The sequence below is a fragment of the Mobula birostris genome, chromosome 2 (genome assembly GCF_030028105.1).
Source record: "Mobula birostris isolate sMobBir1 chromosome 2, sMobBir1.hap1, whole genome shotgun sequence".
NCBI lineage: Eukaryota > Metazoa > Chordata > Chondrichthyes > Myliobatiformes > Myliobatidae > Mobula > Mobula birostris.
In genome coordinates this window covers 5,245,923-5,271,021 of record NC_092371.1, presented here as the reverse complement: position 1 = coordinate 5,271,021, position 25,099 = coordinate 5,245,923, and the positions used below count along the sequence as shown (strand labels likewise).

At 53.9% G+C, this 25,099-nt stretch overlaps 1 protein-coding gene across 1 annotated transcript in view; it reads left to right on the top strand.

The window, feature by feature from the left end:
• The window catches only part of LOC140211579 (phospholipid-transporting ATPase ID-like), a 101,870-nt gene that overhangs the window by 60,084 nt on the left and 16,687 nt on the right, over nucleotides 1-25,099 (top strand). Inside the window, 6 exon segments of the mRNA XM_072281448.1 lie at nucleotides 8,869-8,984; nucleotides 14,014-14,178; nucleotides 16,244-16,355; nucleotides 21,638-21,743; nucleotides 23,538-23,679; nucleotides 24,133-24,316. Of these exon segments, the coding sequence (XP_072137549.1) occupies nucleotides 8,869-8,984; nucleotides 14,014-14,178; nucleotides 16,244-16,355; nucleotides 21,638-21,743; nucleotides 23,538-23,679; nucleotides 24,133-24,316 (825 nt within the window).

The following is a 25,099-nucleotide window of genomic DNA, read 5'->3' as shown; positions in this document are numbered from 1 at the left end:
AGGCCTCCAGGGCTGCCTCATTTGTGCAAACAGGGCTATCACAAGCTATTTGCACAACCACACCATCTTCCCCAGGACTGGTGGCAACATTTGGGGACTCAGGTTTAGAACCAACCCCTACCCGGATTCCCACCCCTTCCTGGGACTCCTCCGCATCTACATCCCCTGCCCTCTTGCGGGAACGTTCCCTTCTCCTCTTCACACCGGAGGAGCACACAGGTGCAGGCTTCACGATGGGGCGGCGCTCTCTGTTTCCATCGCCCCGTCTGCTTGCGCACCTCCCCGAGCCCCACGCTCCACTTCAGGCGAAATGGGCGTGAGCTCTGCAGCCTCAAAGGCCCGCTTCTTACTGTGTTTGGATTTCCCCTTTGCCTTCTTACTCCGCACAGACTCCACCCCGTCCCCCACCTGAACCACAGGGAGAGGAGCAGGGACCGACCCAACCGTAGGGGTAGGGGCAGGGGCAGGGGCAGGGTGAGGGGCTGGGGCAGGATCACGGGCGGGGGCAGGGTCAGATGCAGGCGCAGACGCACGCGCAGGAGTAGGATCAGGGGGAGAGGTAGCTGGGGCACTGGTGCCCGAAATGGGCTCCCTCGGGTTCCGGGCGGCAGGACAGTCCCTCCGAAAGTGCCCCACCCCCCTGCACGCATGGCACCGCGGGCGCTCGGAGCTCCAGTACACCTGATAATCCACTCCCTCGTGCCGGACAGTAAACCGGCCCTCAACATCGTCCTCCCTTTCCAGCTGCATGAATACCTGACGCCGGAAAGAGATTACGGTGTGGAGGGTGCGTCTCTTAAATTTGTGTCGGATGGCAGTGATCTCCGACCTTACTTGCCCTAAACGGGCCAGTGGGGGTAGCAAGTCCTCATTTGGAATGAAAGGTTTAACATGCCCAAGCACGATACGTTGCGTGGGGGCCGTCACCAGCTCCATAGGTAAAAAGATGTTGTCTACCGTGACTCCCCTGCTTAGGGCCCGGTGCACTAGCTCTTCATTCGCCAGATAAAACACCGCCTTTCCGAACTCCTTCTCGGTGGCCAGAATACCACCTTTCCCAACAAGGTCCTCCATTGCCTCCGTACACTTTTCTAGTGTCATTCCAGGGCGCAAAATACATTGCACCCCACGTTCCACCTTCACCGACCGAAAAAGGGCGTTGTCCGAGGCCGGGGAGGCAGCCGCCCTTGCATAACTCCCCGAAGGCCCGCGACTCCCCGGAGACCGGTCCGGCATGCTGGCGCTCTTTCCAGTCCGAGAATCCTATAGCGGTGCCGGTTAGAAGTCCTGGAACGAGTCGAATAACTGGCCGGGAAAGTTTGCAGTCGACAGTTCCTCGCTGGCTCGACGCCAGGAAAGGCTCCGTCGGACTTGCAGAGACCCAGGCCGGGAGAGGCCGAAACGTCCTTCCAGATGCTCCGGCACCAACACCGGACGAAAATCAGGAAAACAATGGAGGAGGAACGTTACCCCGCTGTCAATGGGGGGGAACGACGGCGTTTGCCTCCGGTTTTGGAGCGAACCGGCTTCCTGGCGAGTTGCCAGCGGCCGCAGCTGGGAGCTACGCAGTTAGCAGCCGCCGACAAACCCAGCCCAAACCGGCAGAAAACTCCACACCGAGTTTCCACACCAGCGCCGTCACTCACTCGGTTGTCCAAGAGACTTTTAGAGACACCTCCAAAGTATTCCACGAACTTTATCCAGTAGTTTTGCCTCGATTTCTCCCAGCTCAGTCAGCACAGCTCCTCTCTGTGTCTGACCCCGGGAGTGTGTGATGGGACAGTGTAGAGGGCGTTTCACTCTGTGTCTGACCCCGGGAGTGTGTGATGGGACGGTGTGGAGGGAGCTTCACTCTGTGTCTGACCCCGGGAGTGTGTGATGGGACAGTGTAGAGGGAGTTTCACTCTGTGTCTGACCCCAGGAATGTGTGATGGGACAGTGTAGAGGGAGCTTCACTCTCTGTCTGACCCCGGGAGTGTGTGATGGGACAGTATAGAGGGAGCTTCACTCTGTGTCTGACCCCGGGAGTGTGTGAAGGGACGGTGTGGAGGGAGTTTCACTCTGTGTCTGACCCCTTTTTTTTTATATATACAAAATTCTTTATTACAAATGTCGGTGCTATACAATATTTACAAAACCAGTGACTAACACATTTACTACACTACAAAGAGACAATACATGTTAAACCAGTATATTGCCATCCTCATCAATGATGGCATTTACACCCCGCAGAGCCCAACGGTCCCGGAACATCTCGACGGTCGCCGTGGACTGTGCGTATTCCTTTTCAATGTTCACCCGGGCTCGAACATACCCCCTAAACATAGCCAGGCAGTCCGCCCGGGGAGAACCTCCTGCCACCCTTTTCCAGGAGCCACGGATGGCAATTTTCGCCAGCCCCAGGAGCAAGTTGACAAGGACATCCTCATCCCTCTGTGCCCCCCTCCTTACTGGATGACCATATATGAATAGGGTGGGACTGAAATGCAACCAGAAGGCGAGAAGCAGCCCACGCAAATACGCGAAAAGGGGCTGCAGCCTCACACACTCCACGTACATATGGTACACGGTCTCCTCCAGCCCGCAGTAGTGACACGCGGCTGGGAGATCCGTGTACAAACTAAAGAACCTATTGCAGGGCACCGCTTTATGCAGCACCCTCCAGCCGAGATCCCCAAGGTGCATGAGAAGGACTCCCTTGTAAAGGGACTTCCATTGGGGACCTCCCTCACCTCCAGGTGGAAAGACCGACCGCCATGGCGTGTCGGGACGGTGGACAAATGCTAGGAAGTGGAGGGTGTGGAGCAGCAGCCCATAAAGGTACCTCCTGCCTGCATTCCTGAATGGGATTGTGGGTGTCGATGAAAGACGGCTCAAGTTGTGTGGATTCGTCTCTCGGGCAAGGCTGCGGGGCCTGGGCCCGACGAGCAGCTCAGCCCGAGTCGTTCCACACACCTGAGCCGCACTGACATCCGTTGAGACAGGGCAAGGGTCGGCCAGGACCCCGCCCTCTGCCAGAGGAGGGGATTCCCGGCCTGAGGCAACCATGTTCCAGACTCTCAGTAGGTCCTGATAGAAGCTGGGCAGCCTCTGCAAAGCAGCACGGCCTGATGCCCGCCGGTGGTAGCTGCATATCTTCGTGAAGGCAGCAGCCCCTCCGGAGGAAGAAAGTCGCCAACACGTGCCACCTGGGAGGGTGCTCGGCGTACAGGAATCTCTGCAGAGTCCTGAGGCGGAGAGCCGCCAGTCGTGTGCGTACACACACCAGCGACTGTCCGCCCTTTCCTACTGGGAGGCTCAGAACCGCTGCAGAGACCCAGTGTTTCCTGTTTCCCCAGAAGAAGTCCACTAGCTTCCTCTGCATTCTCGCGACAAAAGGGGCGGGGGGGCCAAGGTGACCATCCGGTACCACAACATGGAGGCCACCAGCTGGTTTATGACCACCACCCTGCCTCGATAGGAAAGCACCCTGAGAAGGCCTGACCAGCGCCCTAGCCGGGCCATGACCTTTGTCTCCAGGTCCTGCCAGTTCGCCAGCCAGGTCTCCCCAGAAGGACTCAGGTAGACTCCCAGATAGAGAAGACGTCTGGTGCTCCACTCAAAAGCTCTCATCTCCTCCAGCAAGGAGTCCACCTTTCACTGGCCTACTAAGAGTCCGGAACATTTCGCCCAGTTGATCCTGGCGGAGGATGCCGCCGAGAAAACATCTTGGCACTGGCGCATCCTCCGCAGGTCACAGGGGTCTGTCATCATGAGGAGTACGTCATCGGCGTAGGCCGAGAGGACGACCCCCATGTCCGGTTCGCGCAGAACCAGACCTGTCAGCCTTCGCCGAAGAAGACTGAGGAATGGCTCGACACATCGCATACAGTTGACCGGACATGGGGCACCCTTGACGCACTCCTCTTCGGAAGTGGATAGGTCCTGTCAATGATCTGTTAATCTTAGCTAGGCACTCTGCGGCAGAGTACAGGAGCCGAACTCGGGCCACAAAGTGTGGTCCGAGCCCAAAAGCCTGCAGGGTGCCCACCAGGAAACTGTGGTCCACCCGGTCAAAAGCCTTCTCCTGGTCAAGAGAAAGAAACGCTGCCGGGGTCCCAGTCTCCTGGAGTAGGTGGATCAGGCCCCGTACTAGGTGGACATTGTCCTGGATGGAGCGGCCCGGGACTGTGTAAGATTGGTCAGGATGGACCACCTGTCCAATTACCGAACCCAGACGGTTGGCCATTGCCCGGGCGAAGATCTTGTAGTCCGCGCACAAGAGGGAGACCGGCCGCCAGTTCTTTAGCAGGCGGAGGTCTCCCTTCTTGGGCAGTAGGACCACAACAGCTCTTCGCCATGAGAGGGGCATTTCTCCAGTGGCTAGGCTCTCCCCTAGGACAAGGCTGTAATCATCCCCCAGGACATCCCAAAAAGCCTGATAAAACTCAACACTCAGTCCATCCAAACCAGGGGACTTGCCCCTCCGGAGTTGCCGAAGGGCAGTGGACAGCTCCTCCCGAAGCAGGGGGGGCATCCAGACGCACTGTGTCCTCTGGGCTGACCTTCGGCAAATCCTCCCAGACCTCATTACACGCCTCCGCATTTGACGGATCAGGCGAGAATAAGGACCGATAGAATGAACGGACCTCGTTGTTAATTCCATCAGAGTCCGTGATGGAGGAGCCATCGGCAGCCAGCAGCTCCACTAGCTGCTTTTGAACTCCCCACCACCTTTCCAACGAGTAGAAGAAGGGTGAGCCACGGTCCAAATCCTGCAGCATTTGGATCCCTGACCTCACGTACGCACCTCGGGACTGCTGGAGCTGCAGGTTCCTTAGTGCGTCCTTCTTCTCCTGGTATTCCTGCCACAGCTGCTGGTCTCCAGCGGTCGGACCGAGGCGGGATTCCAGGTCAAGCAACGCTCTCTCAAGCCGCTCAACCTCAGAGCTCCGCCTCTTTGTCGACCCCCTAGTGTACAATTGAAATCTCCCCCGAGGATGACGCAATCCCCAGGATCGATGGAGCTCAGCAGGGTGGACAGCTGGCAGAATAGGCGCGTCTGCATCACACCGCGCCTGGGAGCATACACATTGATAAAATGCAATGGTACGCCATCCAGGCGCACAACCAGGTGGAGCAGACGGCCGGGCACAACGTCCTGGACTCTTTCAATTACTGGCTGGAAGGTCGGGGCCAACAGGATCGCCACCCCGCTAGAAATGGAGCTGAGGTGGCTCATGTAGACCCCGCCCCGCCACTCCAGGAGCCAAGCAGACTCGTCCCCAGGGATGGTATGGGTTTCCTGCAGGAAACTCACCGTATACCGCCCATCCCTGAGGACTGAGAGATTGTTATGTCTGCGAAGAGGACCCCTGCTGCCGTTTACGTTGAGACTAGCTATGGTAAGCTTCATGGCGGGAGCACACTAGGTCTCAGCAGCTGTGCCCATTTCGGTGAGAGCGGAGGCACCCTCCACCACACTGTCCGGAAAGAAAGCAAGGATACTTTTTGCCTTCCGGGCTCGAGCGGTACCAGAGACACCCTGTGACCCACCATCCCCCATAGGAGCGAGGCTGCTTCTCCCTCTGATGTCCCTTACTAGGTCATCTAGGAAAGATCTTAGTTGCCGTCTGTCGTTCCCCGCCACCGCATTCCTCTTTCCCTTTCCCTTTCGTCCGAGGATGACTCGCAGGGACCTCACCAGCCTGGGCATGCTGGGCCAGCGAAGCGAGGCTAGTTGAGGCCGGTGCTTGGCACCCTCAGAGGTGAGAATAAAATGCTTAATTTCCTCTACAGGTATCAATGGGGACTTCTCAGGAGGGGTGAGGATGTCCATTATTTCACTATCGAAAGAGTCCTCCTCCAACCCGTCACTGCAGACAGAATCCCCATCGGCCTCCCCGCATGTTCCAATAGATGGCTGCGCTTGTGACCCATACCGCGCAGCGGGCACCTCGCTCTTACCTGCCCGCTCCACCGTCGCATCAGCCTCATCCACATTTGCGACAGTGGAGGGACAATCCCCAGGGACTCCCTGCAAGTCATTTATTGCTGGGGTCGACGTGCACAGAATATCGCCCTCCCCAGGGGGCAGGCATAGAGGGGAACCCGGCACCTTTGGTCCAAGGGATTCACAAGCAGCCTGGTGCTGAGAATGAGAGAGCTTTGTCTCGTCTCCTCTTACATTATTCGGTACACTGGCCTCCAGAGAGGCGCTGCCTTGTAGGTCCTGGGTGGAGGCCTCCAGGGCTGCCTCATTTGTGCAAACAGGGCTATCACAAGCTTTTTGCACAACCACACCATCTACCCCAGAACTGGTGGCTACATCTGGGGACTCAGGTTTAGAACCAACCCCTACCCGGATTCCCACCCCTTCCTGGGACTCCCCCGCATCTACGTCCCCTGCCGTCTTGCGGGAACGTTCCCTTCTCCTCTTCACACTGGAGGAGCACACAGGTGAAGGCTTCACCGATGGGGCGGCGCTTTCCGTTTCCATCGCCCCGTCTGCTTGCGCACCTCCCCGAGCCCCACGCTCCACTTCAGGCGAAATGGGCGTGAGCTCTGCGGCCTCAAAGGCCGGCTTCTTACTGTGTTTGGATTTCCCCTTTGCCTTCTTACTCCGCACAGACTCCACCCCGTCCCCCACCTGAACCACAGGGAGAGGAGCAGGGACCCACCCAACCGTAAGAGTAGGGACAGGGGTAGGGGTAGGGGCAGGGGCAGGGTGAGGGGCTGGGGCAGGATCACGGGCGGGGGCAGGTTCAGATGCAGGCGCAGACGCACGCGCAGGAGTAGGATCAGGGGCAGAGGTAGCTGGGGCACTGGTGCCCGAAGTGGGCTCCCTTGGGTTCCGGGCGGCAGGACAGTCCCTCCGAAAGTGCCCCACCTCCCTGCACGCATGGCACCGTGGGCGCTCGGAGCTCCAGTACACCTGATAATCCACTCCCTTGTGCCGGACAGTAAACCGGCCCTCAACATCGTCCTCCCTTTCCAGCTGCATGAATACCTGACGCCGGAAAGAGATTACGGTGCGGAGGGTGCGTCTCTTAAATTGGTGTCGGATGGCAGTGATCTCCGACCTTACTTGCCAAAACGGGCCAGTGGGGGAAGCAAGTCCTCATTTGGAATGAAAGGCTTAACATGCCCCCAAGCACGATACGTTGCGTGGGGGCCGTCACCAGCTCCATAGGTAAAAAGATGTTGTCTACCGTGACTCCCCTGCTTAGGGCCCGGTGCACTAGCTCTTCATTCGCCAGATAAAACACCGCCTTTCCGAACTCCTTCTCGGTGGCCAGAATACCACCTTTCCCAACAAGGTCCTCCATTACCTCCGCACACTTTTCTAATGTCATTCCAGGGTGCAAAATACATTGCACCCCACGTTCCACCTTCACTGACCGAAACAGGGCATTGTCCGAGGCCGGGGAGGCAGCCGCCCTTGCGTAACTCCCCGAAGGCCCGCGACTCCCTGGAGACCGGTCCGGCATGCTGGCGCTCTTTCCAGTCCGAGGATCCTGCAGCGGTGCCGGTTAGAAGTCCTGGAACGAGTCGAATAACTGGCCGGGAAAGTTTGCAGTCGACAGTTCCTCGCTGGCTCGGCGCCAGGAAAGGCGCCGTCGGACTTGCAGAGACCCAGGCCGGGAGAGGCCGAAACGTCCTTCCAGGTGCTCTGGCACCGACACCGGACGAAAATCAGGAAAACAATGAAGGAGGAACGTTGCCCCGATGTCAATGGGGGGGAACGACGGCATTTGCCTCCGGTTTTGGAGCGAACCGGCTTCCTGGCGAGTTGCCAGCGGCCGCAGCTGGGAGCTACGCAGTTAGCAGCTGCCAACAAACTCAGTCCAAACCGGCAGTAAAACTCCACACCGAGTTTCCACACCAGCGCCGTCACTCACTCAGTTGTCCAAGAGACTTTTAGAGCCACCTCCAAAGTATTCCACGAACTTTATCCAGTAGTTTTGCCTCGATTTCTCCCAGCTCAGTCAGCACAGCTCCTCTCTATGTCTGACCCCGGGAGTGTGTGAAGAGACGGTGTAGAGGGAGTTTCACTCTGTGTCTGACCCCGGGAGTGTGTGATGGGACGATGTAGAGGGAGTTTCACTCTGTGTCTGACCCCGGGAGTGTGTGATGGGACGGTGTAGAGGGAATTCACTCTGTGTCTGACCCCGGGAGTGTGTGATGGGACAGTGTAGAGGGAGCTTCACTCTGTGTCTGACCCCGGGAGTGTGTGATGGGACGGTGTGGAGGGAGCTTCACTCTGTGTCTGACCCCGGGAGTGTGTGATGGGACGGTGTGGAGGGAGTTTCACTCTGTGTCTGACCCCGGGAGTGTGTGATGGGATGATGTGGAGGGAGCTTCACTCTGTGTCTGACCCCGGGAGTGTGTGATGGGACGGTGTGGAGGGAGTTTCACTCTGTGTCTGACCCCGGGAGTGTGTGATGGGACAGTGTGGAGGGAGCTTCACTCTGTGTCTGACCCCGGGAGTGTGTGATGGGACGGTGTAGAGGGAGCTTCACTCTGTGTCTGACCCCGGGGGTGTGTGATGGGACAGTGTAGAGGGAGTTTCACTCTGTGTCTGACCCCGGGGGTGTGTGATGGGACAGTGTAGAGGGAGTTTCACTCTGTGTCTGACCCCGGGAGTGTGTGATGGGACAGTGTAGAGGGAGTTTCACTCTGTGTCTGACCCCGGGAGTGTGTGATGGGACAGTGTGGAGGGAGTTTCACTCTGTGTCTGACCCCGGGAGTGTGTGATGGGACGGTGTAGAGGGATGAATCGTTCCTGTGTGTACCCATGCAGAGCGGGATTGTGTCGGTGACGGGTGGGCCCTGAGCGAGGGGCAGTGAGGGTTGGTATCCTGGGTTGAGTGTGGCTGTTGTTTTCAGTCAGGACCCCGGAGGGGAGGATCCGCCTGTACTGTAAGGGCGCCGACACCATCCTGTTCAAACGGCTGCATGGTTCCAATCACCGGCTCATGAACGTCACCCTGGAGCACCTCAACGTGAGTGTGGTGGTACCCTCTTCCTTTCCCTCCCCCTCCCCCTATTCCGAGCACCTCACACCCCTCCCCCCCCCCTCCGCTGGCCCTGCGCCACCCCCTCCTCCTCACTCTGCCTCTCCCCTATCCCTCTGTCTCCCCGGTATTGTGTTATCTCCACCCCACTACCCCACCTATCCCTTCCCTCCACATCCACCACCCTCTCTCTCCTTCCTCTCCCTTTACCTTTTCTCCCCTTTCTTCCCCATCCACCCTCACCTCCATTCTTCCTCCACCTCCCTCCCCATCTCTCTCCCTCTCACTCTCTCACTCTCCTTAAGGAAACATAGAAACATACAAAAGCTACAGCACAATACAGGCTGTGCTGACCATGTACTTCCTTTAGAAAATACCTAGGGTTACCTATAGCCCTCTATTTTTCTAAGCTCCACGCACCTATCCAGGAGTCTCTTAAAAGACTCTATCGTATCCACCTCCACCACTGTTGGCGGCAGCCCATCCCACACACTCACCATTTTCTGCTTAAAAAAACTTACCCTGACGTCTTCTCTGTACCTATTTCCAAGCACCTGAAAACTGTGCCCTCTCGTGCTAGCCATTTCAGCCCCGGGAAAAAGCCTCTGACTATCCACATGATCTTTTCATCTTGTACACCTCTGTCATGTCACCTCTCATCCTCGGTCGCTCCAAGGAGAAAAGGCCGAGTTCACTCAACCTATTCTCATAAGGCATGCTCCCCAATCCAGGCAACATCCTTGTAAATCTCCTCTGCACCCTTTCTACATCCTTCCTGTAAAGAGGCGACCAGAACTGAACACAGTACTCCAAGTGGGGTCTGACCAGGGTCCTATATAGCTGCTACATTACCTCTCGGCTCTTAAACTCAGTACCGCAATTGATGAAGGCCAATGCACCGTATGCCTTCTTAACCACAGAGTCAACCTGCATAGCAACTTTGAGTGTTTTCTGGACTTAGACCCCAAGATCCCTCTGACTCTCCACACTGCCAAGAGTCTTACCATTAATACTATATTCTGCCATCTTATTTGACCTACCAAAATGAACCACCTCACGTTTACCTGGGTTGAACTCCATCTATCATTTCTCAGCCCAGTTTTGCATCCTATTGATATCCTGCTGTAACCTCTGACAGCCCTCCACACTATCCACAACACCCCCAACCTTTGTGTCATCAGCAAATTTACTAAAACATCCCTCCACTTCCTCATCCAGGTCATTTATAAAAATCACGAAGAGAAGGGGTCCCAGAACGGTTCCCTGAGGCACACCACTGGTCACCGGCCTCCATGCAGAATATGACCCGTCTACAACCACTCTTTGCCTTCTATGGGCAAGCCAGTTCTGGATCCACAAAGCAATGTCCCCTTGGATCCCATGCCTCCTTACTTTCTCAGTAAGCCTTGCATGGGGTACCTTATCAAATGCCTTACTAAAATCCATATACACTACATCTACTACTCTACCTTCATCAATGTGCTTAGTCATATCCTCAAAAAATTCAGTCAGGCTCATAAGGCATGACCTGCCCTTGACAAAGCCATGCTGACTATTCCTAATCATATTATGTCTCTCCAAATGCTCATAAATCCTGCCTGTCAGGATCTTCTCCATCAACTTACCAACCACTGAAGTAAGACTCACTGGTCTATAATTTCCTGGGCTATCTCTCCCTTTCTTGAATAAGGGAACAACATCTGCAATGCTCCAATCCTCCAGAACCCCCCATCTCCATTGATGATGCAAAGATCATTGCCAGAGCCTCAGCAATCTCCTCCCTTGCCTCTCACAGTAGCCTGGGGTACATCTCATGCAGTCCCAGTGACTTATCCAACTTGATGCTTTCCAAAAGCTCCAGCACATTCTCTTTCTTAATATCTACATGCTCAAGCTTTTCAGTCTGCTGTAAATCATCACTACAGTCGCCAAGATCCTTTTCCATAGTGAATACTGAAGCAATTTATTCATTAAGTACCTCTGCTATCTCCTCTGGTTCCATACACACTTTTTTACTGTCACACTTGATTGGTCCTATTCTCTCACGTCTTATCCTCTTGCTCTTCACATACTTGCAGAATGCCTTGGGGTTTTCCTTAATCCTGCTGACCAAGGCCTTCTCATGGCCCCTTCTGGCTCTCCTAATTTCATTCTTAAACTCCTTCCTGCTAGTCATATAATCTTCTAGATCTCATTACCTAGTGTTTTGAACCTTTCGTAAGCTTTTCTTCTTGACTAGATTTTCAACAGCCTTTGTACACCATGGTTCCTGTACCCTACCATCCTTTCCCTGTCTCATTGGAATGTATCCATGCAGAACACCACGCAAATATCCCCTGAACGTTTGCCACATTTCTGCTCTACATTTCCCTGAAAACATCTGTTCCCAATTTATGCTTCCAAATTCCTGCTTGATAGCTTCATATTTCCCCTTACTCCAATTAAACGGTTTCCTAACTTGTCTGTTTCTATCCCTCTGCAATGTTATGGTAAAGGAGATAGAATTGTGATCACTATCTCCATAATGCTCTCCCACTGAGAGACTTGACACCTGACCAGGTTCATTTCCCAATACCAGATCAAGTACAGCCTCTCCTCTTGTAGGCTTACCTACATATTGTGTCAAGAAACCTTCCTGAATACACATAACAAACTCTACCCCATCTAAACCCCTCGCTCTAGGGAGATGCCAATCAATATTTGGGAAATTAAGATCTCCCACCCCAACAACCCTGTTATTATTACACCTTTCCAGAATCTGTCTCCCCATCCTCGATGTCCCTGTTACTATTGTGTGGTTTATAAGAAAACGCCCAGCAGAGTTGTTGACCCCTTCCTGTTCCTAACTTCCACTCACAGAGACTCTGTAGGCAACCCTTCCATGACTTCCTCCTTTTCTGTAGTCGTTACACTATCTCTGATCAGCAGTGCCACTCCCCCACCTCTTTTGCCTCCCTCCCTGTACTTTCTGAAACATCTAAAGCCTGGCACTCGAAGTAACCATTCCTGTCCCTGAGCCATCCAAGTCTCTGTAATGGCCACAACATCATCGCTCCAAGTGCTGATCCACGCTCTAAGCTCATCTGCTTTGTTCATGATACTCCTTGCATTAAAATAGACACATCTCAAACCATCAGTCTGAGCACATCACTTCTCTATCAACTACCTGTTCTTCCTCTCACACTGTCTCCAAGCTTTCTCTATTTGTGAGCCAACCGCCCCTTCCTCCGTCACTTCAGTTCGGTTCCCACCCCCAGCAATTCGTTTTTAAACTTTCCCCAATAGCCTTAGCAAACCTCCCTGCCAGGATATTGGTCCCCCTCGGATTCAAGTGCAACCCGTCCTTTTTGTACAGGTCATTCCTGCCCCAAAAGAGGTCCCAGTGATCCAGAAATTGGAATCCCTGCTCCCCGCTCCAATCCCTCAGCCACGCATTTAACCTCCACCTCACTCTATTCCAATATTCACTGTCGCATGGCAGAGGCAGTAACCTCAAGATTACTACCCTTGAGGTCCTGTTTCTCAACTTCCTTCCTAACTCCCTGTAGTCTGTTTTCAGGACCTCCTCCCTTTTCCTAGCTCTGTCGTTGGTACCAATATCTACCACGACCTCTGGCTGTTCACCTTCCCACTTCAGGATATCATGGACGCGATCAGAACAGATCCTGGACTCTGGCACCTGGGAGGCAAACTACCACATGTATTTCTTTCCTGCGTCCACAGAATCGCCTGTCTGACCCCCAAACTATAGAGTCCCCTATCACTGCTGCCATCCTCTTCCTTTCCCTCCCCTTCTGAGCCACAGGGCCAGACTCTGTGCCAGAGGCACGGCCAATGTAGCTTCCCCCAGGTAGGTCGTACCCCTAACAGTATTCAAAGAGGAGTACTTATTGTTAAGGGGTACTCTCTAGTATCTGACTCCTGCCCTTCCCTCTCCTGACTGTTACTCACTCATATCTCTCTCTCTCTCTCTCTCTCTCTCTCTCTCTCTCTCTCTCTCCCCCCCCCCCCCCGGTCCACACTAGACCAGATAATTTTGAAAACGCCAGTTTCGGGTAAAAATGACAGGCGTCCACACTAGGCGTTTTTCAAAATATCTCTGTCCACACTAAAACGGATATTTGGGCGAATCTCCTCCTACTGGGCATACGCAGACACATCTACAGAAAACAAGCGAAGAGGAAACGGTATAATATTTACGTTTCCGCGGCGGCGTTGTGCTATTTCCATTGGTCAAAAACTAGAGTACCAACAACAACAGCGAAAGAAAGTTTTCAGCAATGTCTTCGAGGAATATAAAGAAACCCTCTGCTGGAAAAATCAGACCGGACTTCTTTATTTAGACAGACAATGAAGTCGAGCTGTTTCTGCGAGTTACAAACGACTACAAAGTCAGCAAAGCAGTGGAGAAGTTTAACTCCAAACAAACTATTAACGTAGACAATAAAGTAAACAACACACGCATGAAGCCGTCCTCTACCCAAGATCAACAAGCGAGTGGAATCTTCTGCCGCCAGACCTGCGCAGTATTTCTGACATTAATATTTTTAAAGATAGACTCAGTCAAATCAATTTAGGGGATCTAGTCAAAAAAGCTCACTTTACAGTTTAACTCTCACGACGTTCACACCGACTGCGCGTTGTAACAGCCGTCCGGCACTGCTTGCGCAGTACCAAGCAGAAGCAGAAAAAGCATTGTTGTTGTGGTGTTGTCATGACAGTGTTTTTAAATATCTCCGTTGACCCTGTCCACACTACAACGCGCAACAATCGTTTTCAAATTTACACACTCTGAGAGTGTTTTAGAAAAGCTCCGTTTTCGGGGGATGAAAACGCTGTTTCAATGTGGACGGAGGGTCAAAATGAAGAGAAAAGGCTTCATTTTCAGAATTATCCGGCGTAGTGTGGATGTGGCATCACTCTGTCTGTCTCTCTCTGCCCATCTGTCTCTGTTCCTGTCCCCACCCCCTCTCCTTCCTCAGACCAGTTGCTGACCCCTGGTGTCCCCCCTCCCCAGGAGTTTGCGAGCGAGGGTCTGCGGACACTGGTGCTGGCGTTCCGTGACCTGGAGGAGGGGGTGTACGCAGAGTGGGCGAAGAGACACCGGAATGCTCAGTTGGCAAAGGAGGACCGCGAGGAACGGCTCGCCGCTGTCTACGAGGAAATCGAGCAAGAGATGATGGTATAACAACACAACCCTTGGGGGTGGCGTTAAACTGATCGAACTTCACCTATCCAGCCTCACCTGCCTCAATACAGCCACCAATGGCACACATCAGAGCCCAAACTAGTTTCCATCGACCTGTTCTACCTCTGACTGCCACCCATGTTCCCTCCTCACCTTCCTGTTCCCTCCTCACCACCCTGTTCCCTCCTCACCACCCTATCCCCCCTTACCACTCCTCCCAAGGTGTGGTGCCCCCTCGTCACAAACCCTCCCACGGTGTGGCATTTTCCCCTCGCTGCCCCTCCCACCGTTCCCTCCATACCAACCCCCCCGTGCTGTCTCCTCGCCGCCCCCTCCATTCCCTCCTCGCTGCCCCTCTCCTCTGTTCCCTCCTCGCCATCCCCGCTGTGCTCCCTCCTCTCTGCCCTTCCCTCCATTTCCTCCTCATTGTCCCTCCCTCTGTGCTCCCTCCTTGCCACCTCTCCCTCTGTATTGCCTCTGTTCCCTCGCACAACACATTCTCCTCACTGCCCCTCTCTCCCTCAGCATGCCACTTGTCTCCTCCATTGCTGCTCTCCCATTCCAGAAGCTCACAGCGGATCTCACTCACTTTATCCACACCATCTCATCCACATCTTCCGCTCTCCAGACCCCTGACAACCTTTCTGCCCTTCCCTGAATGACAATCAATCTCCTCCAGGGCCTCTACCGACACCCCTCCCTGACACGGAGGGAGGAGGCTCCTTTTGAGGGTAAACTTTGCCCTTTATCCTTCTCGAGGAGACCGTAACCCCCTTTTAAACAGCAACCCCGGTTCCAGGTCCTTCCGCAGGGGGAAACAATCTCCACACCCACCCCACAGGGTCTCTCCATTTCAATCCCAAGCCCCCTCACTCCCGGAAACCCCAGCAGATATGAGCTCAGCCTGTCCAACTTTCCATCATGGGACAACCCAGCCATTCCTGGGATCGGCCTGGTGAAACTTATCCCAACACAATAACAGGGAGACATGTACTGTATGCGGTGCTCCCGGTGTGGTCCGGTCCCTGTAAAATGAACTACGTATAAATAAATCAATTCAAACACTTGTCCTTAACAGAAAAACATTCCAAAGAGGGAGTTCCTAGAGGGGTTGGAGTAATGTTGTAGGGGCCCGAGGGGAGAATGGTGTATGTTACAGAGATGGAGACGAGTGTAGGGGCTGGAGGGGGCTACAGAGACGGGGAGGGGTTACTGAGACAGGGAGGCGTGTAGGGGTCAGAGAGTTACAGAGACAGGGAAGGGTGTAGGGGCTGGAGGGGGTTACAGAGACCGAGAGGGGTGTGGGGGCCAGAGGAGGTTACAGAGACAGGGAGGGGTGTAGGGGCTGAAGGGGTTACAGAGACAGGGAGGTGTGTAGGGGACTGGAGGGGGTTACAGAGACAGGGAGGGGTGTAGGGTCTGGAGGGGTTACAGAGACAGAGAGGGGTGTAGGGGCTGGAGGGGGTTACAGAGACAGGGAAGGGTGTAGGGGCTGGAGGGGTTACAGAGACAGGGAGGGGTGTAGGGACTGGAGGGGGTTACAGATACATGGAGGGGTGTAGGGGCTGGAGGGGGTTACAGAGACAGGGAGGGGTGTAGGGACTGGAGCGGGTTGCAGAAACGGAGGGTTGTAGAGGCTGGAGGGGATTACAGAGACAGGGAGGAGTGTAGGGGCTGAAGGAGGTTACAGAGACAGGGAGGGGTGTAGGGGCTGGAGGGGGTTACAGAGACAGGGAGGGGTGTAGGGGCTGGAGAGGGTTACAGAGACGGAAGGGTGTAGAGGCTGGAGGGGTTTACAGAGACATGGAGGGGTGTAGGGGCTGGAGGGGGTTACAGAGACAGGGAGGGGTGTAGGGGATGGAGGGGGTTACAGAGACGGAGGGGTGTAGGGGATGGAGGGGGTTACGGAGTCAGGGAGGGGTATAGAGGATGGGGAGGGGTGTAGGGGCCAGAGGAGGTTACAGAGATGGGGAGGGGTACAGGAACTGGAGTGGGGGGTGTACAGAGACGGGGTATACTAATCTTAGGTCTGATTGGTTAATATTTTTGTTCCCTGCAGCTGCTGGGAGCCACAGCCATTGAGGACAAGCTCCAGGAGGGGGTCCCAGAGACCATCGCCATCCTCACACTGGCCAACATCAAGATCTGGGTGCTGACTGGTGACAAGCCCGGTGAGTCCGCGGGGTCCTGCTGCCTGCCTGCTCAGAGGAGTGTGGGGAGGCAGCAGCCAATCAGGTGCCTCCAACAGGGAATCAGACAGAGGTGGCTCACTACAGCGGTCTCCAACCACCGGGCCGCAGAGCATGTGCTACCGGGCCGCGAGGAAACGATAAGAGTCAGCTGCACCTTTCCTCATTCCCTGTCACGCACTGTTGAACTTGAACATAGGGTTGCCAACTGTCCCGTATTTGCCAGGAAATTCCGTATATTGGGCCAAATTGGTTTGTCCCGTATTTCCCCCACTAAAGTAGAGCGTTCCTATGAAATCTTTTGTGCCAAAATGGCGTAAAGCGAAGAAGCAATTACCATTAATTTTTATGGGAAAAATTTTTGAACTTTCCCAGACCCAAAAAATAACCTAACAAATCATACCAAATAACACATAAAGCCTAAAATAAATAACACTAACATATAGTAAAAGCAGGAATGATATGATAAACACACAGCCTATATAAAGTAGAAATAATATGTGTACAGTATAGTCGGGAAGATGAAGGCAAAACCAATTTGTGGTGAAGAAAATCGGCACGTACGCGCATGCGCACGTCACACGTGCGCCATCAGGTGCCCGCGCAAGGCTTCATGGTCATGGTAGTCTTTCTGGGGTAAAGTGTCCCGGGATTTGACTGCTACTTTTGTCCCTTATTTGGGAGTGAGAAAGTTGGCAACCCTAACTGTAAAAGACATGTTGAGGTGAGTTGAACCCTACTTGAACACCCCCCCCCCCCCCCCATGGTCGGTCAGTCCGTAAGAATATTGTTAATATTTAACCGGTCCGCGGTGCAAAAAAGGTTGGGGACCCCTGGCTTACTATACTACAGACTGTCCTGGACTCGATGGAGAGGGAACCAGGGCACACAGGAGAGACCTACACAGTCACAAGGAGAGTATCTATACACAAACAGACGCACACAGTACATGCCGCTCAGCCCACAATCTTGTGATGACCTACTCCACAATCTAACTTTTTCCTCCTACACAACCCATAACCCTCTATTTTTCCTTTCCTCCATTTGCCTATCTAAGAATCTCTTAAATGTCTCTAATATATCTACCTCTTCCGCCTCCACCACAGCAGAGTATTCCACGCACCCCCCACTCTCTGAGTTGAAAAACCTACCTCTGACACCTCCTCATACTTTCCTCCAGTCACCTTAAACGTTAGTCATCTGGTATTGCCTTTGCCTCGCTGGGGAAAAGTCTCTGGCTATCCACTCTTATCAGTGCCTCTTATCATCTTGTATAGCTCTGTCAAGTCACCTTTCATCCTTCTCCACTCCAAAAACAAAAGCCCTCGCGTGTTCAACCTATGCTCATAAAACATTAGATTAGATTATGAGGACACGCAGTCCTCTTTTATTGTCATTTAGTAATGCATGCATTAAGAAATGATACAATATTCCTCCGGTGTGATATCACAAAAACACAGAACAGACCAAGACTGAAAAACCGACAAAAACCACATAATTATAACATATAGTTACAACAGTGCAACAATACCATAACTTAATGAAGAACAGGCCATGGCACAGTAAAAAAGCTCAAAGTCTTTCGAATATCCCACATCTCACGCAGACGGGAGAAGAAAGAAAACTCTCCCTGCCATACCCGACCACAGTCCGACTCTGAGTTGTCCACAAACTTCGAGCCTCCAATCAGTTCTCTGACACCGAGTACCGAGCACCATCTCTATCCGAGCGATTCGACCTCAGCCTCGGTCGCCAGCAGCAGGCAAAGCCGGGGACTTTGGGGCCTTCCCTCCGGAAGATTCTCGATCGCACAGTAACAGCGGCAGCAAACCGGCGTTTCAGAAATTTCTCCAGATGTTTCTCTGTGCTTTCACGTCTGTCTCCATCAAATCAGAATTGTCCACGGCCCCTATTTAACAGAGACGATATCATTTCACCGGAGAGCTCCGCCCGCTGCGTCACGCCGCCATCTTCTCCTCCCGCCTATACTCTTTAATCCAGGCAGCATCCTGGTGACTCCCCTCTGCACCCTCTCTAAAGCCTCCAGCTCTTTCCTACAAAGAGAAGACCGGAACTGAACCAACCTCTGGCAGAGCGTACTCAATCTACCACCACCCAGTGTACCCTGCAGGCTAGCCAATTCGAGATCTACACACCGTTCCCTGGTTCCCATGCCTCATGTCCTCGATCAGCTTTCCATGAGGAACCTTGGCAAGTTCCTTACCACAATTCATATCCAGCACTCTAAATTGTGGTTTGACAAAGTGATTCAGGCTCATGGGCTATACTGTTATCCCAAAACAGAATATGCTTCTCCAAATGATCATAAATCCTGACTCTTCGAATCTCCTCCCATGGTTTGCCAGCAACTAGAGTAAGACTCACTTGTCCATAATTCCCAGGATTATCACTATTACTTTTCTTGTACAAAGGAATAATTTTTGCAACGCTCCAACAACTCCTGTGGCCAGTGAGGATACAAAGATCATCGCCAAAGGCAAAACAATCTCTTCCCTCAATGTTCTTCATGCACGTGTGGAATGCCTTGAGATTTTCCTTATTCCCATTCACCAAGGCCTTCTCAGGTCCATTTCTAAGCTTCTGAGTCCCTTCTAAAGCTCTTTTCTGGCTACTTTATAACTCTCAAGAGCTTTTGCTTCCTGAATCTTAAAACCAAAGCTGGGTCTGTGGAGGTAGGAGACAGCAACACTAATTTCAAATGCTGGTCCAGTGTAGAGAGAACTTCACTATATGTTTGGCCCTGGGGGTATGTGATGGGACGGTATAGAGGAGCTTCATTCTGTGTCTGACCCCGGGAGTGTGTGATGGGACAGTGTGGAGGGAGTTTCACTCTGTGTCTGACTCCGGGAGTGTGTGATGGGACGGTGTAGAGGGAGCTTCATTCTGTGTCTGACCCCGGGAGTGTGTGATGGGACAGTGTAGAGGGAGTTTCACTCAGTGTGTGACCTCGGGAGTGTGTGATGGGACAGTGTAGAGGGAGTTTCACTCAGTGTGTGACCTCGGGAGTGTGTGATGGGACAGTGTAGAGGGAGCTTCACTCTGTGTCTGACCCTGGGAGTGTGTGATGGGACGGTGTAGGGGGAGCTTCACTCTGTGTCTGACCCCAAGAACAGTGCGGGTGGTGGGGGGTGTTGGTTTCTGTCTCCAGCCCTTTCGCACCACCAGATTTAGTAACAGTTATTGGCCTACAACCATCAGGCTCCTGAACCTGCAAGGATAACTTCAGTCACCTCAATAAGGTGAGTGAGTCTATAGACTCACTTCCAAGAGCTCTCCAACTCGTGTTCTTAGCATTATTTACCTATCTTTCTATTTGTCCATCTACCTACATATCTTTTTATATGTCTGCGTATCTAACTATCTATCTGTCTATCTAACTTGAACACTAACCCCATCTTCCCATCACCGTAACAGTGATAGAGTTCCTCTTGTCCTTACCAACCACCCCATCAGCCTCCGTATCCAACATGTCATCCTCCACAACTTCTGCTCTCTCCAAAGGGACCCTACAGCCCTACAAATATATCTTTACCCTTCCCCCACCATATTGCTGCAGGGATCGCTCCCTCTGTGATTCCTTTGTCCATTCGTCCCTCCCCACTAATCTCCCTTCCAGCACATATCCCTGCAGGCTGCCCAAGTGCTACTCCCGCCCGGACGCCTCCTCCCTCACCTCCGTACAGGGCCCCTAACAGTCCTTCCAGGTGAGTCAACACTTCACCTGCGAGTCTGCTGGAGTCGTCTCCTGTGTCCTGTGCTCCCCATACGGCCTCCTCTACACTGCTGAGACCCACCGTAAGTTCATCAAACACTTCCAATCCGTCTGCCAAAAACAGAACTTCCCAGAGGCCAGACATCTTAATTCCAAGTCCCATTTCCATTCCGACATGAGGGTCCGTGGTCTCCCCTCGTGCTAAGATGAGGCCACTCTCAGGGTGGAGGAGTAACACCTTATGTCCTGTCTGGATAGTCTCCAATATTGATTTCTACTTCTGTTTAAAAAAAAATCCCCCCTTCCCTCTTCTTCTATTGCTCACTCTGGCTTCTTACCTCCTCTCACCTGCCTATCACCTCTCCCTGGTGCCCTTCCTCCTTCCCTTTCTCCCAAGGTCCACTCTCCTCTCCTATCAGATTCCTTCTTCTCCAGCCCTTTACCTTTCCCACCCACCTGGTCTCACCCATCACCTTCCAGCTTGTCCTCCCCCCACCTTCTTATTCTGGCATCTTCCCCCTTCCTTTCAAAGGTACACTTAATGTCAGAGAAATGTGTACAATATACATCCTGAAATTCTTTTTCTTCGCAAACATCCACGAAAACAGAGGAGTGCCTCAAAGAATGAATGACAGTTAAATGTTAGAAATCTAAAGCATCCCCCAGCTTCCCCCTCCCATGCAAAGCAATGATCCCCTCTCCCCCACCAGCAAAAAAGCATCTGCACCCTCTATCGAGCACTCAAAGCATCTGCACCCTCCACCGAGCACTCAAAGCATTTGCACCCTCCACCGAACACTCAAGCGTGCAGCAAAGCATCAGTAAAGACACTGACTTGCAGTACCCCAAAGACTACTCGTTCACCCGGTCATTCGCCATATCGCAGGCTCTCTCTCCCTAATAAGGAATAAAGCAATGTCCCAGTTTCACAGTGAGCAGGGAGACATAACAACAACTCGCTGGCTTATGATGTTAAAAATCCGTAGCGTCGCTTCTTCCGAGCTCTGTGCCCAAAGAACTCGGGTCTCTGGGCACACAGCCACAGATCTTCCGTCTCCCGTGACGCACCAATTTCCTGCAGAGGCACCGACCTCAAGTCCGCCCGCCTCCAGAGCCGTGAAATCCCGAAACTCCGAAGGCGAGCTAATCTCCTAGTCCGTGTCCTTGGTATATTCCAGTCCTGATGAAGGGTCTCGTCCAAAATTATCGACTGTTAATTCATTTCCATAGATGCTGCCTGACCTGCTGAGTTCCTCCAGTACTTTATGTGTGTTGCTCCGGATTTCCAGCATCTGCAGAATCTCCTGTGTTTACGATATCCGTCCACCTTTCTTACTTGTTTGTTTTTTTCTGTTTGAACAGTTCCTGGTCGTTGGCTGGTCTGTATTTGTCTGTAGTTTTTCATTGCCTCTACTGCATTCCTCTAAAAGCCCACAAGTAAATGAGTCTCAGCGTTGTGTACGGTGACATGTATGCACTTTGTTAATAAATTTACTTTGAACTTTGAACTGCACTGTCTCCCCCTCCCCAGAGACGGCGGTGAACATCGGCTACTCCTGCAAGATGCTGACGGATGACCTGGCCGAGGTCTTCCTGCTGTCAGGAAGCACCGTCCACGAAGTCCGCGAGGAGCTGCGGTGAGTGTTCCCTGTGCCGACGCTGGGTCAGGGAACGGGGCAGAGTTCGGCCCCTCAGGGCTGGGCGGGAGAATCCGGAGGGGCTTTGCAAAGCTCCATCCCCATCAGCACCTCCTTCGAGGGAGCAGAGGTCCACTGGAGCTGGGGTCTGGGTCATGATTCTGGTGAATCGGGGGGGGGGGGGGGGGGTGTTCCTAAGGAATGGAGCTGGGGATTTGGGAGCCCTTGAGTCAGGATCTGATCGGAATGGGAATACCAATCCATCTCCCCACCCTTTCTCCTGCTTACGTCAATGGTGCTGAGGTCGAGAGGGCTCAGAGCTTCAAGTTCCCAAATGTGAACTTCACCAACAGCCTGTCCTGGCCTGACCGCATTGATATCACAGCCAACAAAGTTCCCCAACACCTCTACTTCCTCAGGAGGAAAAAGAAATTCTTCATATTCCCATAGACCGTCAGCGATGCACCATTGAAAACATTCTACCTCGGACGGCAACTGCTCTGCCTGAGACCGCAAGAAACCGCAGAGAGTTGTGGACACAGCTCAGCACGTCACGGAAAGCAGCCTCCCCTCCTGCTTCTGTCGACACTCACACTGCCTCGGTAAAACAGCCAAGATAATGGCCATTCTCTCTTCGGCCCCCTCCCCTCGCCCGTTGGGCAGAAGATGCAAAAACCTGAAACCAGCAGGCTCAAGGACAGCTTCTGCCCCCTGGTACCCTTGACCTCACGGTCTGCCTGTAATGATCTTGCACATTGTTGTCTGCCGGCACTGCACTCTCCCTGTGACTGTTACACTCTATTCTGCATTCGGTTACTGCTCTTCCCTTGTACAACCTCAATGCTCTGTGTGACAAAATAATCTCCATGGACACATGTAGAACGTGCTGGACATCAGTATGTGGCAATTATAAACCATTTCACCATCTCCCTCCCCCTCCCCTCTCTCCCTGTCCTCACTCCTCCTCCTCTCTCCCCTCCTCTCTCTCCCCTCTCCCTCCTCTCTCCCCCCTCCTCTGTCCCCCCTCACTCCACCTCCTCTCTCCACCTCCTCTCTCCCCTCCTCTCTCTCCTCTCTCCCCCTCCTCTCTCCCCCTCCTCTCTCCCCCTCCTCTCTCCCCCCTCCTCTCTCCCCCTCCTCTCTCCCCTCCTCTCTCTCCTCCTCTCTCCTCCCTCCTCTCTCCCCCCTCCTCTCTCCCCCCTTCTCTCCCTCCTCCTCTCTCCCCCCTCTCTCCACCTCCTCTCTCTCCCCTCCTCTCTCCTCTTCCTCTCCCCCCCTCTACCCCCTCTCTCCCCCTCTCTCCCCCTCTCTCCCCCTCTCTCCCCCCTCTCCCCCCTCTCCCCCCTCTCTCCCCCCTCTCTCCCCCTCCTCTCTCCCCCTCCTCTCTCCCCCTCCTCTCTCCCCCTCCTCTCTCCCCCTCCTCTCTCCCCTCCTCTCTCCCCTCCTCTCTCCTCCCTCCTCTCTTCCCCCTCCTCTCTCCCCCCTCCTCTCTCCCCCCTCTTCTCTCCCCCCTCTCCACCTCCTCTCTCCCCCTCCTCTCTCCCTCCTCTCTCCCCCCTCTCTCCCCCTCCTCTCTCCTCCTCTCTCCCCCTCCTCTCTCCCCCTCACTCCACCTCCTCTCTCCCCATCCTCACTACCCCCTCACTCCTCCTCCTCTCTCCCCCTCTTCCCTCCCCCTCCCTCTCCCCACTCTCCTTCTCCTATATATTTCACTCTCCCTCTTTCACTCTATCTCCATATTTCTCTCTATCGTGATCTTGATCTCTCTCTCTCTCTCTCTCATCGATCTTCCAGTCATGCCCGCCAACGGATGCGCGACTCCTTCCGCTCCATCAACGGCTTCAGCTCCTCGGAGAAGCTGCCCTCGCCCCACCTCACCTCCGTGGTGGAGGTAGTGCCTGGGGAGTGTGCCCTGGTCATCAGCGGGCACAGCCTGGTGAGTCTGCGCCCCGTGCCCAATAGCTGCCTGCCATGGGCCCCGGTGGTAAGGCCAGCTCCGTGGCCGCGGACCGGTTTGGGGAGGGGTGCGTGGTGTTAGACCACTGGCAGCAGGTGGGGAGTAACACACACGCACACAAAATGCTGGAGGAGCTCAGCAGGTCGGGCAGGTTTAGGGGCAGTGGGAGAGATTTGGAGGGCAGCTGAGGGGGACCGTCCTCATCCAGAGAGTGGTGAATCTCTGGGACACACAGCCGCAGGAAGGGATGGAAGCAGAACGTCTTTGGTCCCTGAACCATGGACCTGGGTGGGTTGCCCTATGGGGGAAGTGTCAAACCGGCTGGGCCCGTGCACTCAGAGTCCTGGTCCATTTCCGCCTGTGGGAGTGCTTCCCCGCGGTCTGAGTGTATCAGAGCGTCTCCCCGCCGTCTAACAGCCGTTTGTGCCCCAGGCCCACGCCCTAGAGGCAGACATGGAGCTGGAATTCCTGGAGACGGCCTGTGCTTGCCGTGCCGTCATCTGTTGCCGGGTAACGCCCCTGCAGAAGGCCCAGGTGGTGGAGCTGGTGAAGAAGCACAAGAAGGCGGTGACGCTGGCCATCGGCGATGGCGCCAACGATGTCAGCATGATAAAGAGTGAGTCCTTTCAGGCCGTTGTACCTGTACTGATCCGTTCACCTCGCTCTCCTATTCGTTCCTCTCCACGCCACACACCCTCTCATTGGCTGCTCTCCCAGTCACACGTATTCCCATTGGCTGCTCTCCACACCACTGGCCCTCCCATTGGCTGCTCGCCCAATCACATGCACCGCCAATGGCTGTTCTCCCAGCCGCACGCACTCATTGGATGTTCTTCCAGCCACTTGCATTCCTATTGGCTGCTCTCCCAGCCAGTTGTACTCTCATTGGTTGCTCTCCCAACTAAGTTCACTCATTGGTCACTCTCTCGTTAATTCCTCTCCGTGCCTCTCTGTCCCAATGGACGCTCTCCCCTGCCGCTTGCACTCCCTTTTAATTTCATTCTCCCGGCCTCTAAGCTCCCATTGGTCACTTCACAATACCCCACACTTTCCCATTGGTTACTCTGCCCCAGCCCTCCCATTCGCAGTGATCCTTTTTAAATTTGTTCCCAGTTCTAAATGCTAGCACGATAAAGCATCCCCCATTCTCACCATCTCTGTAACACCCGCCCCACCAGCCTCTAATCTCTCCCCGTTTCTGTAAACATCTCCAGCCCCTACACCCCTCCCTGTCTCTGTAACCCCCTCTGGCCCCTACACCCCTCCCTGTCTCTGTAATGCCCTCCAGCCCCTACACCCCTCCCTGTCTCTGTAACCCCCTCCAGCCCCTACACCCCTCCCTGTCTCTGTAACCCCCTCCATCCCCTACACCCCTCCCTGTCTCTGTAACCCCCTCCAG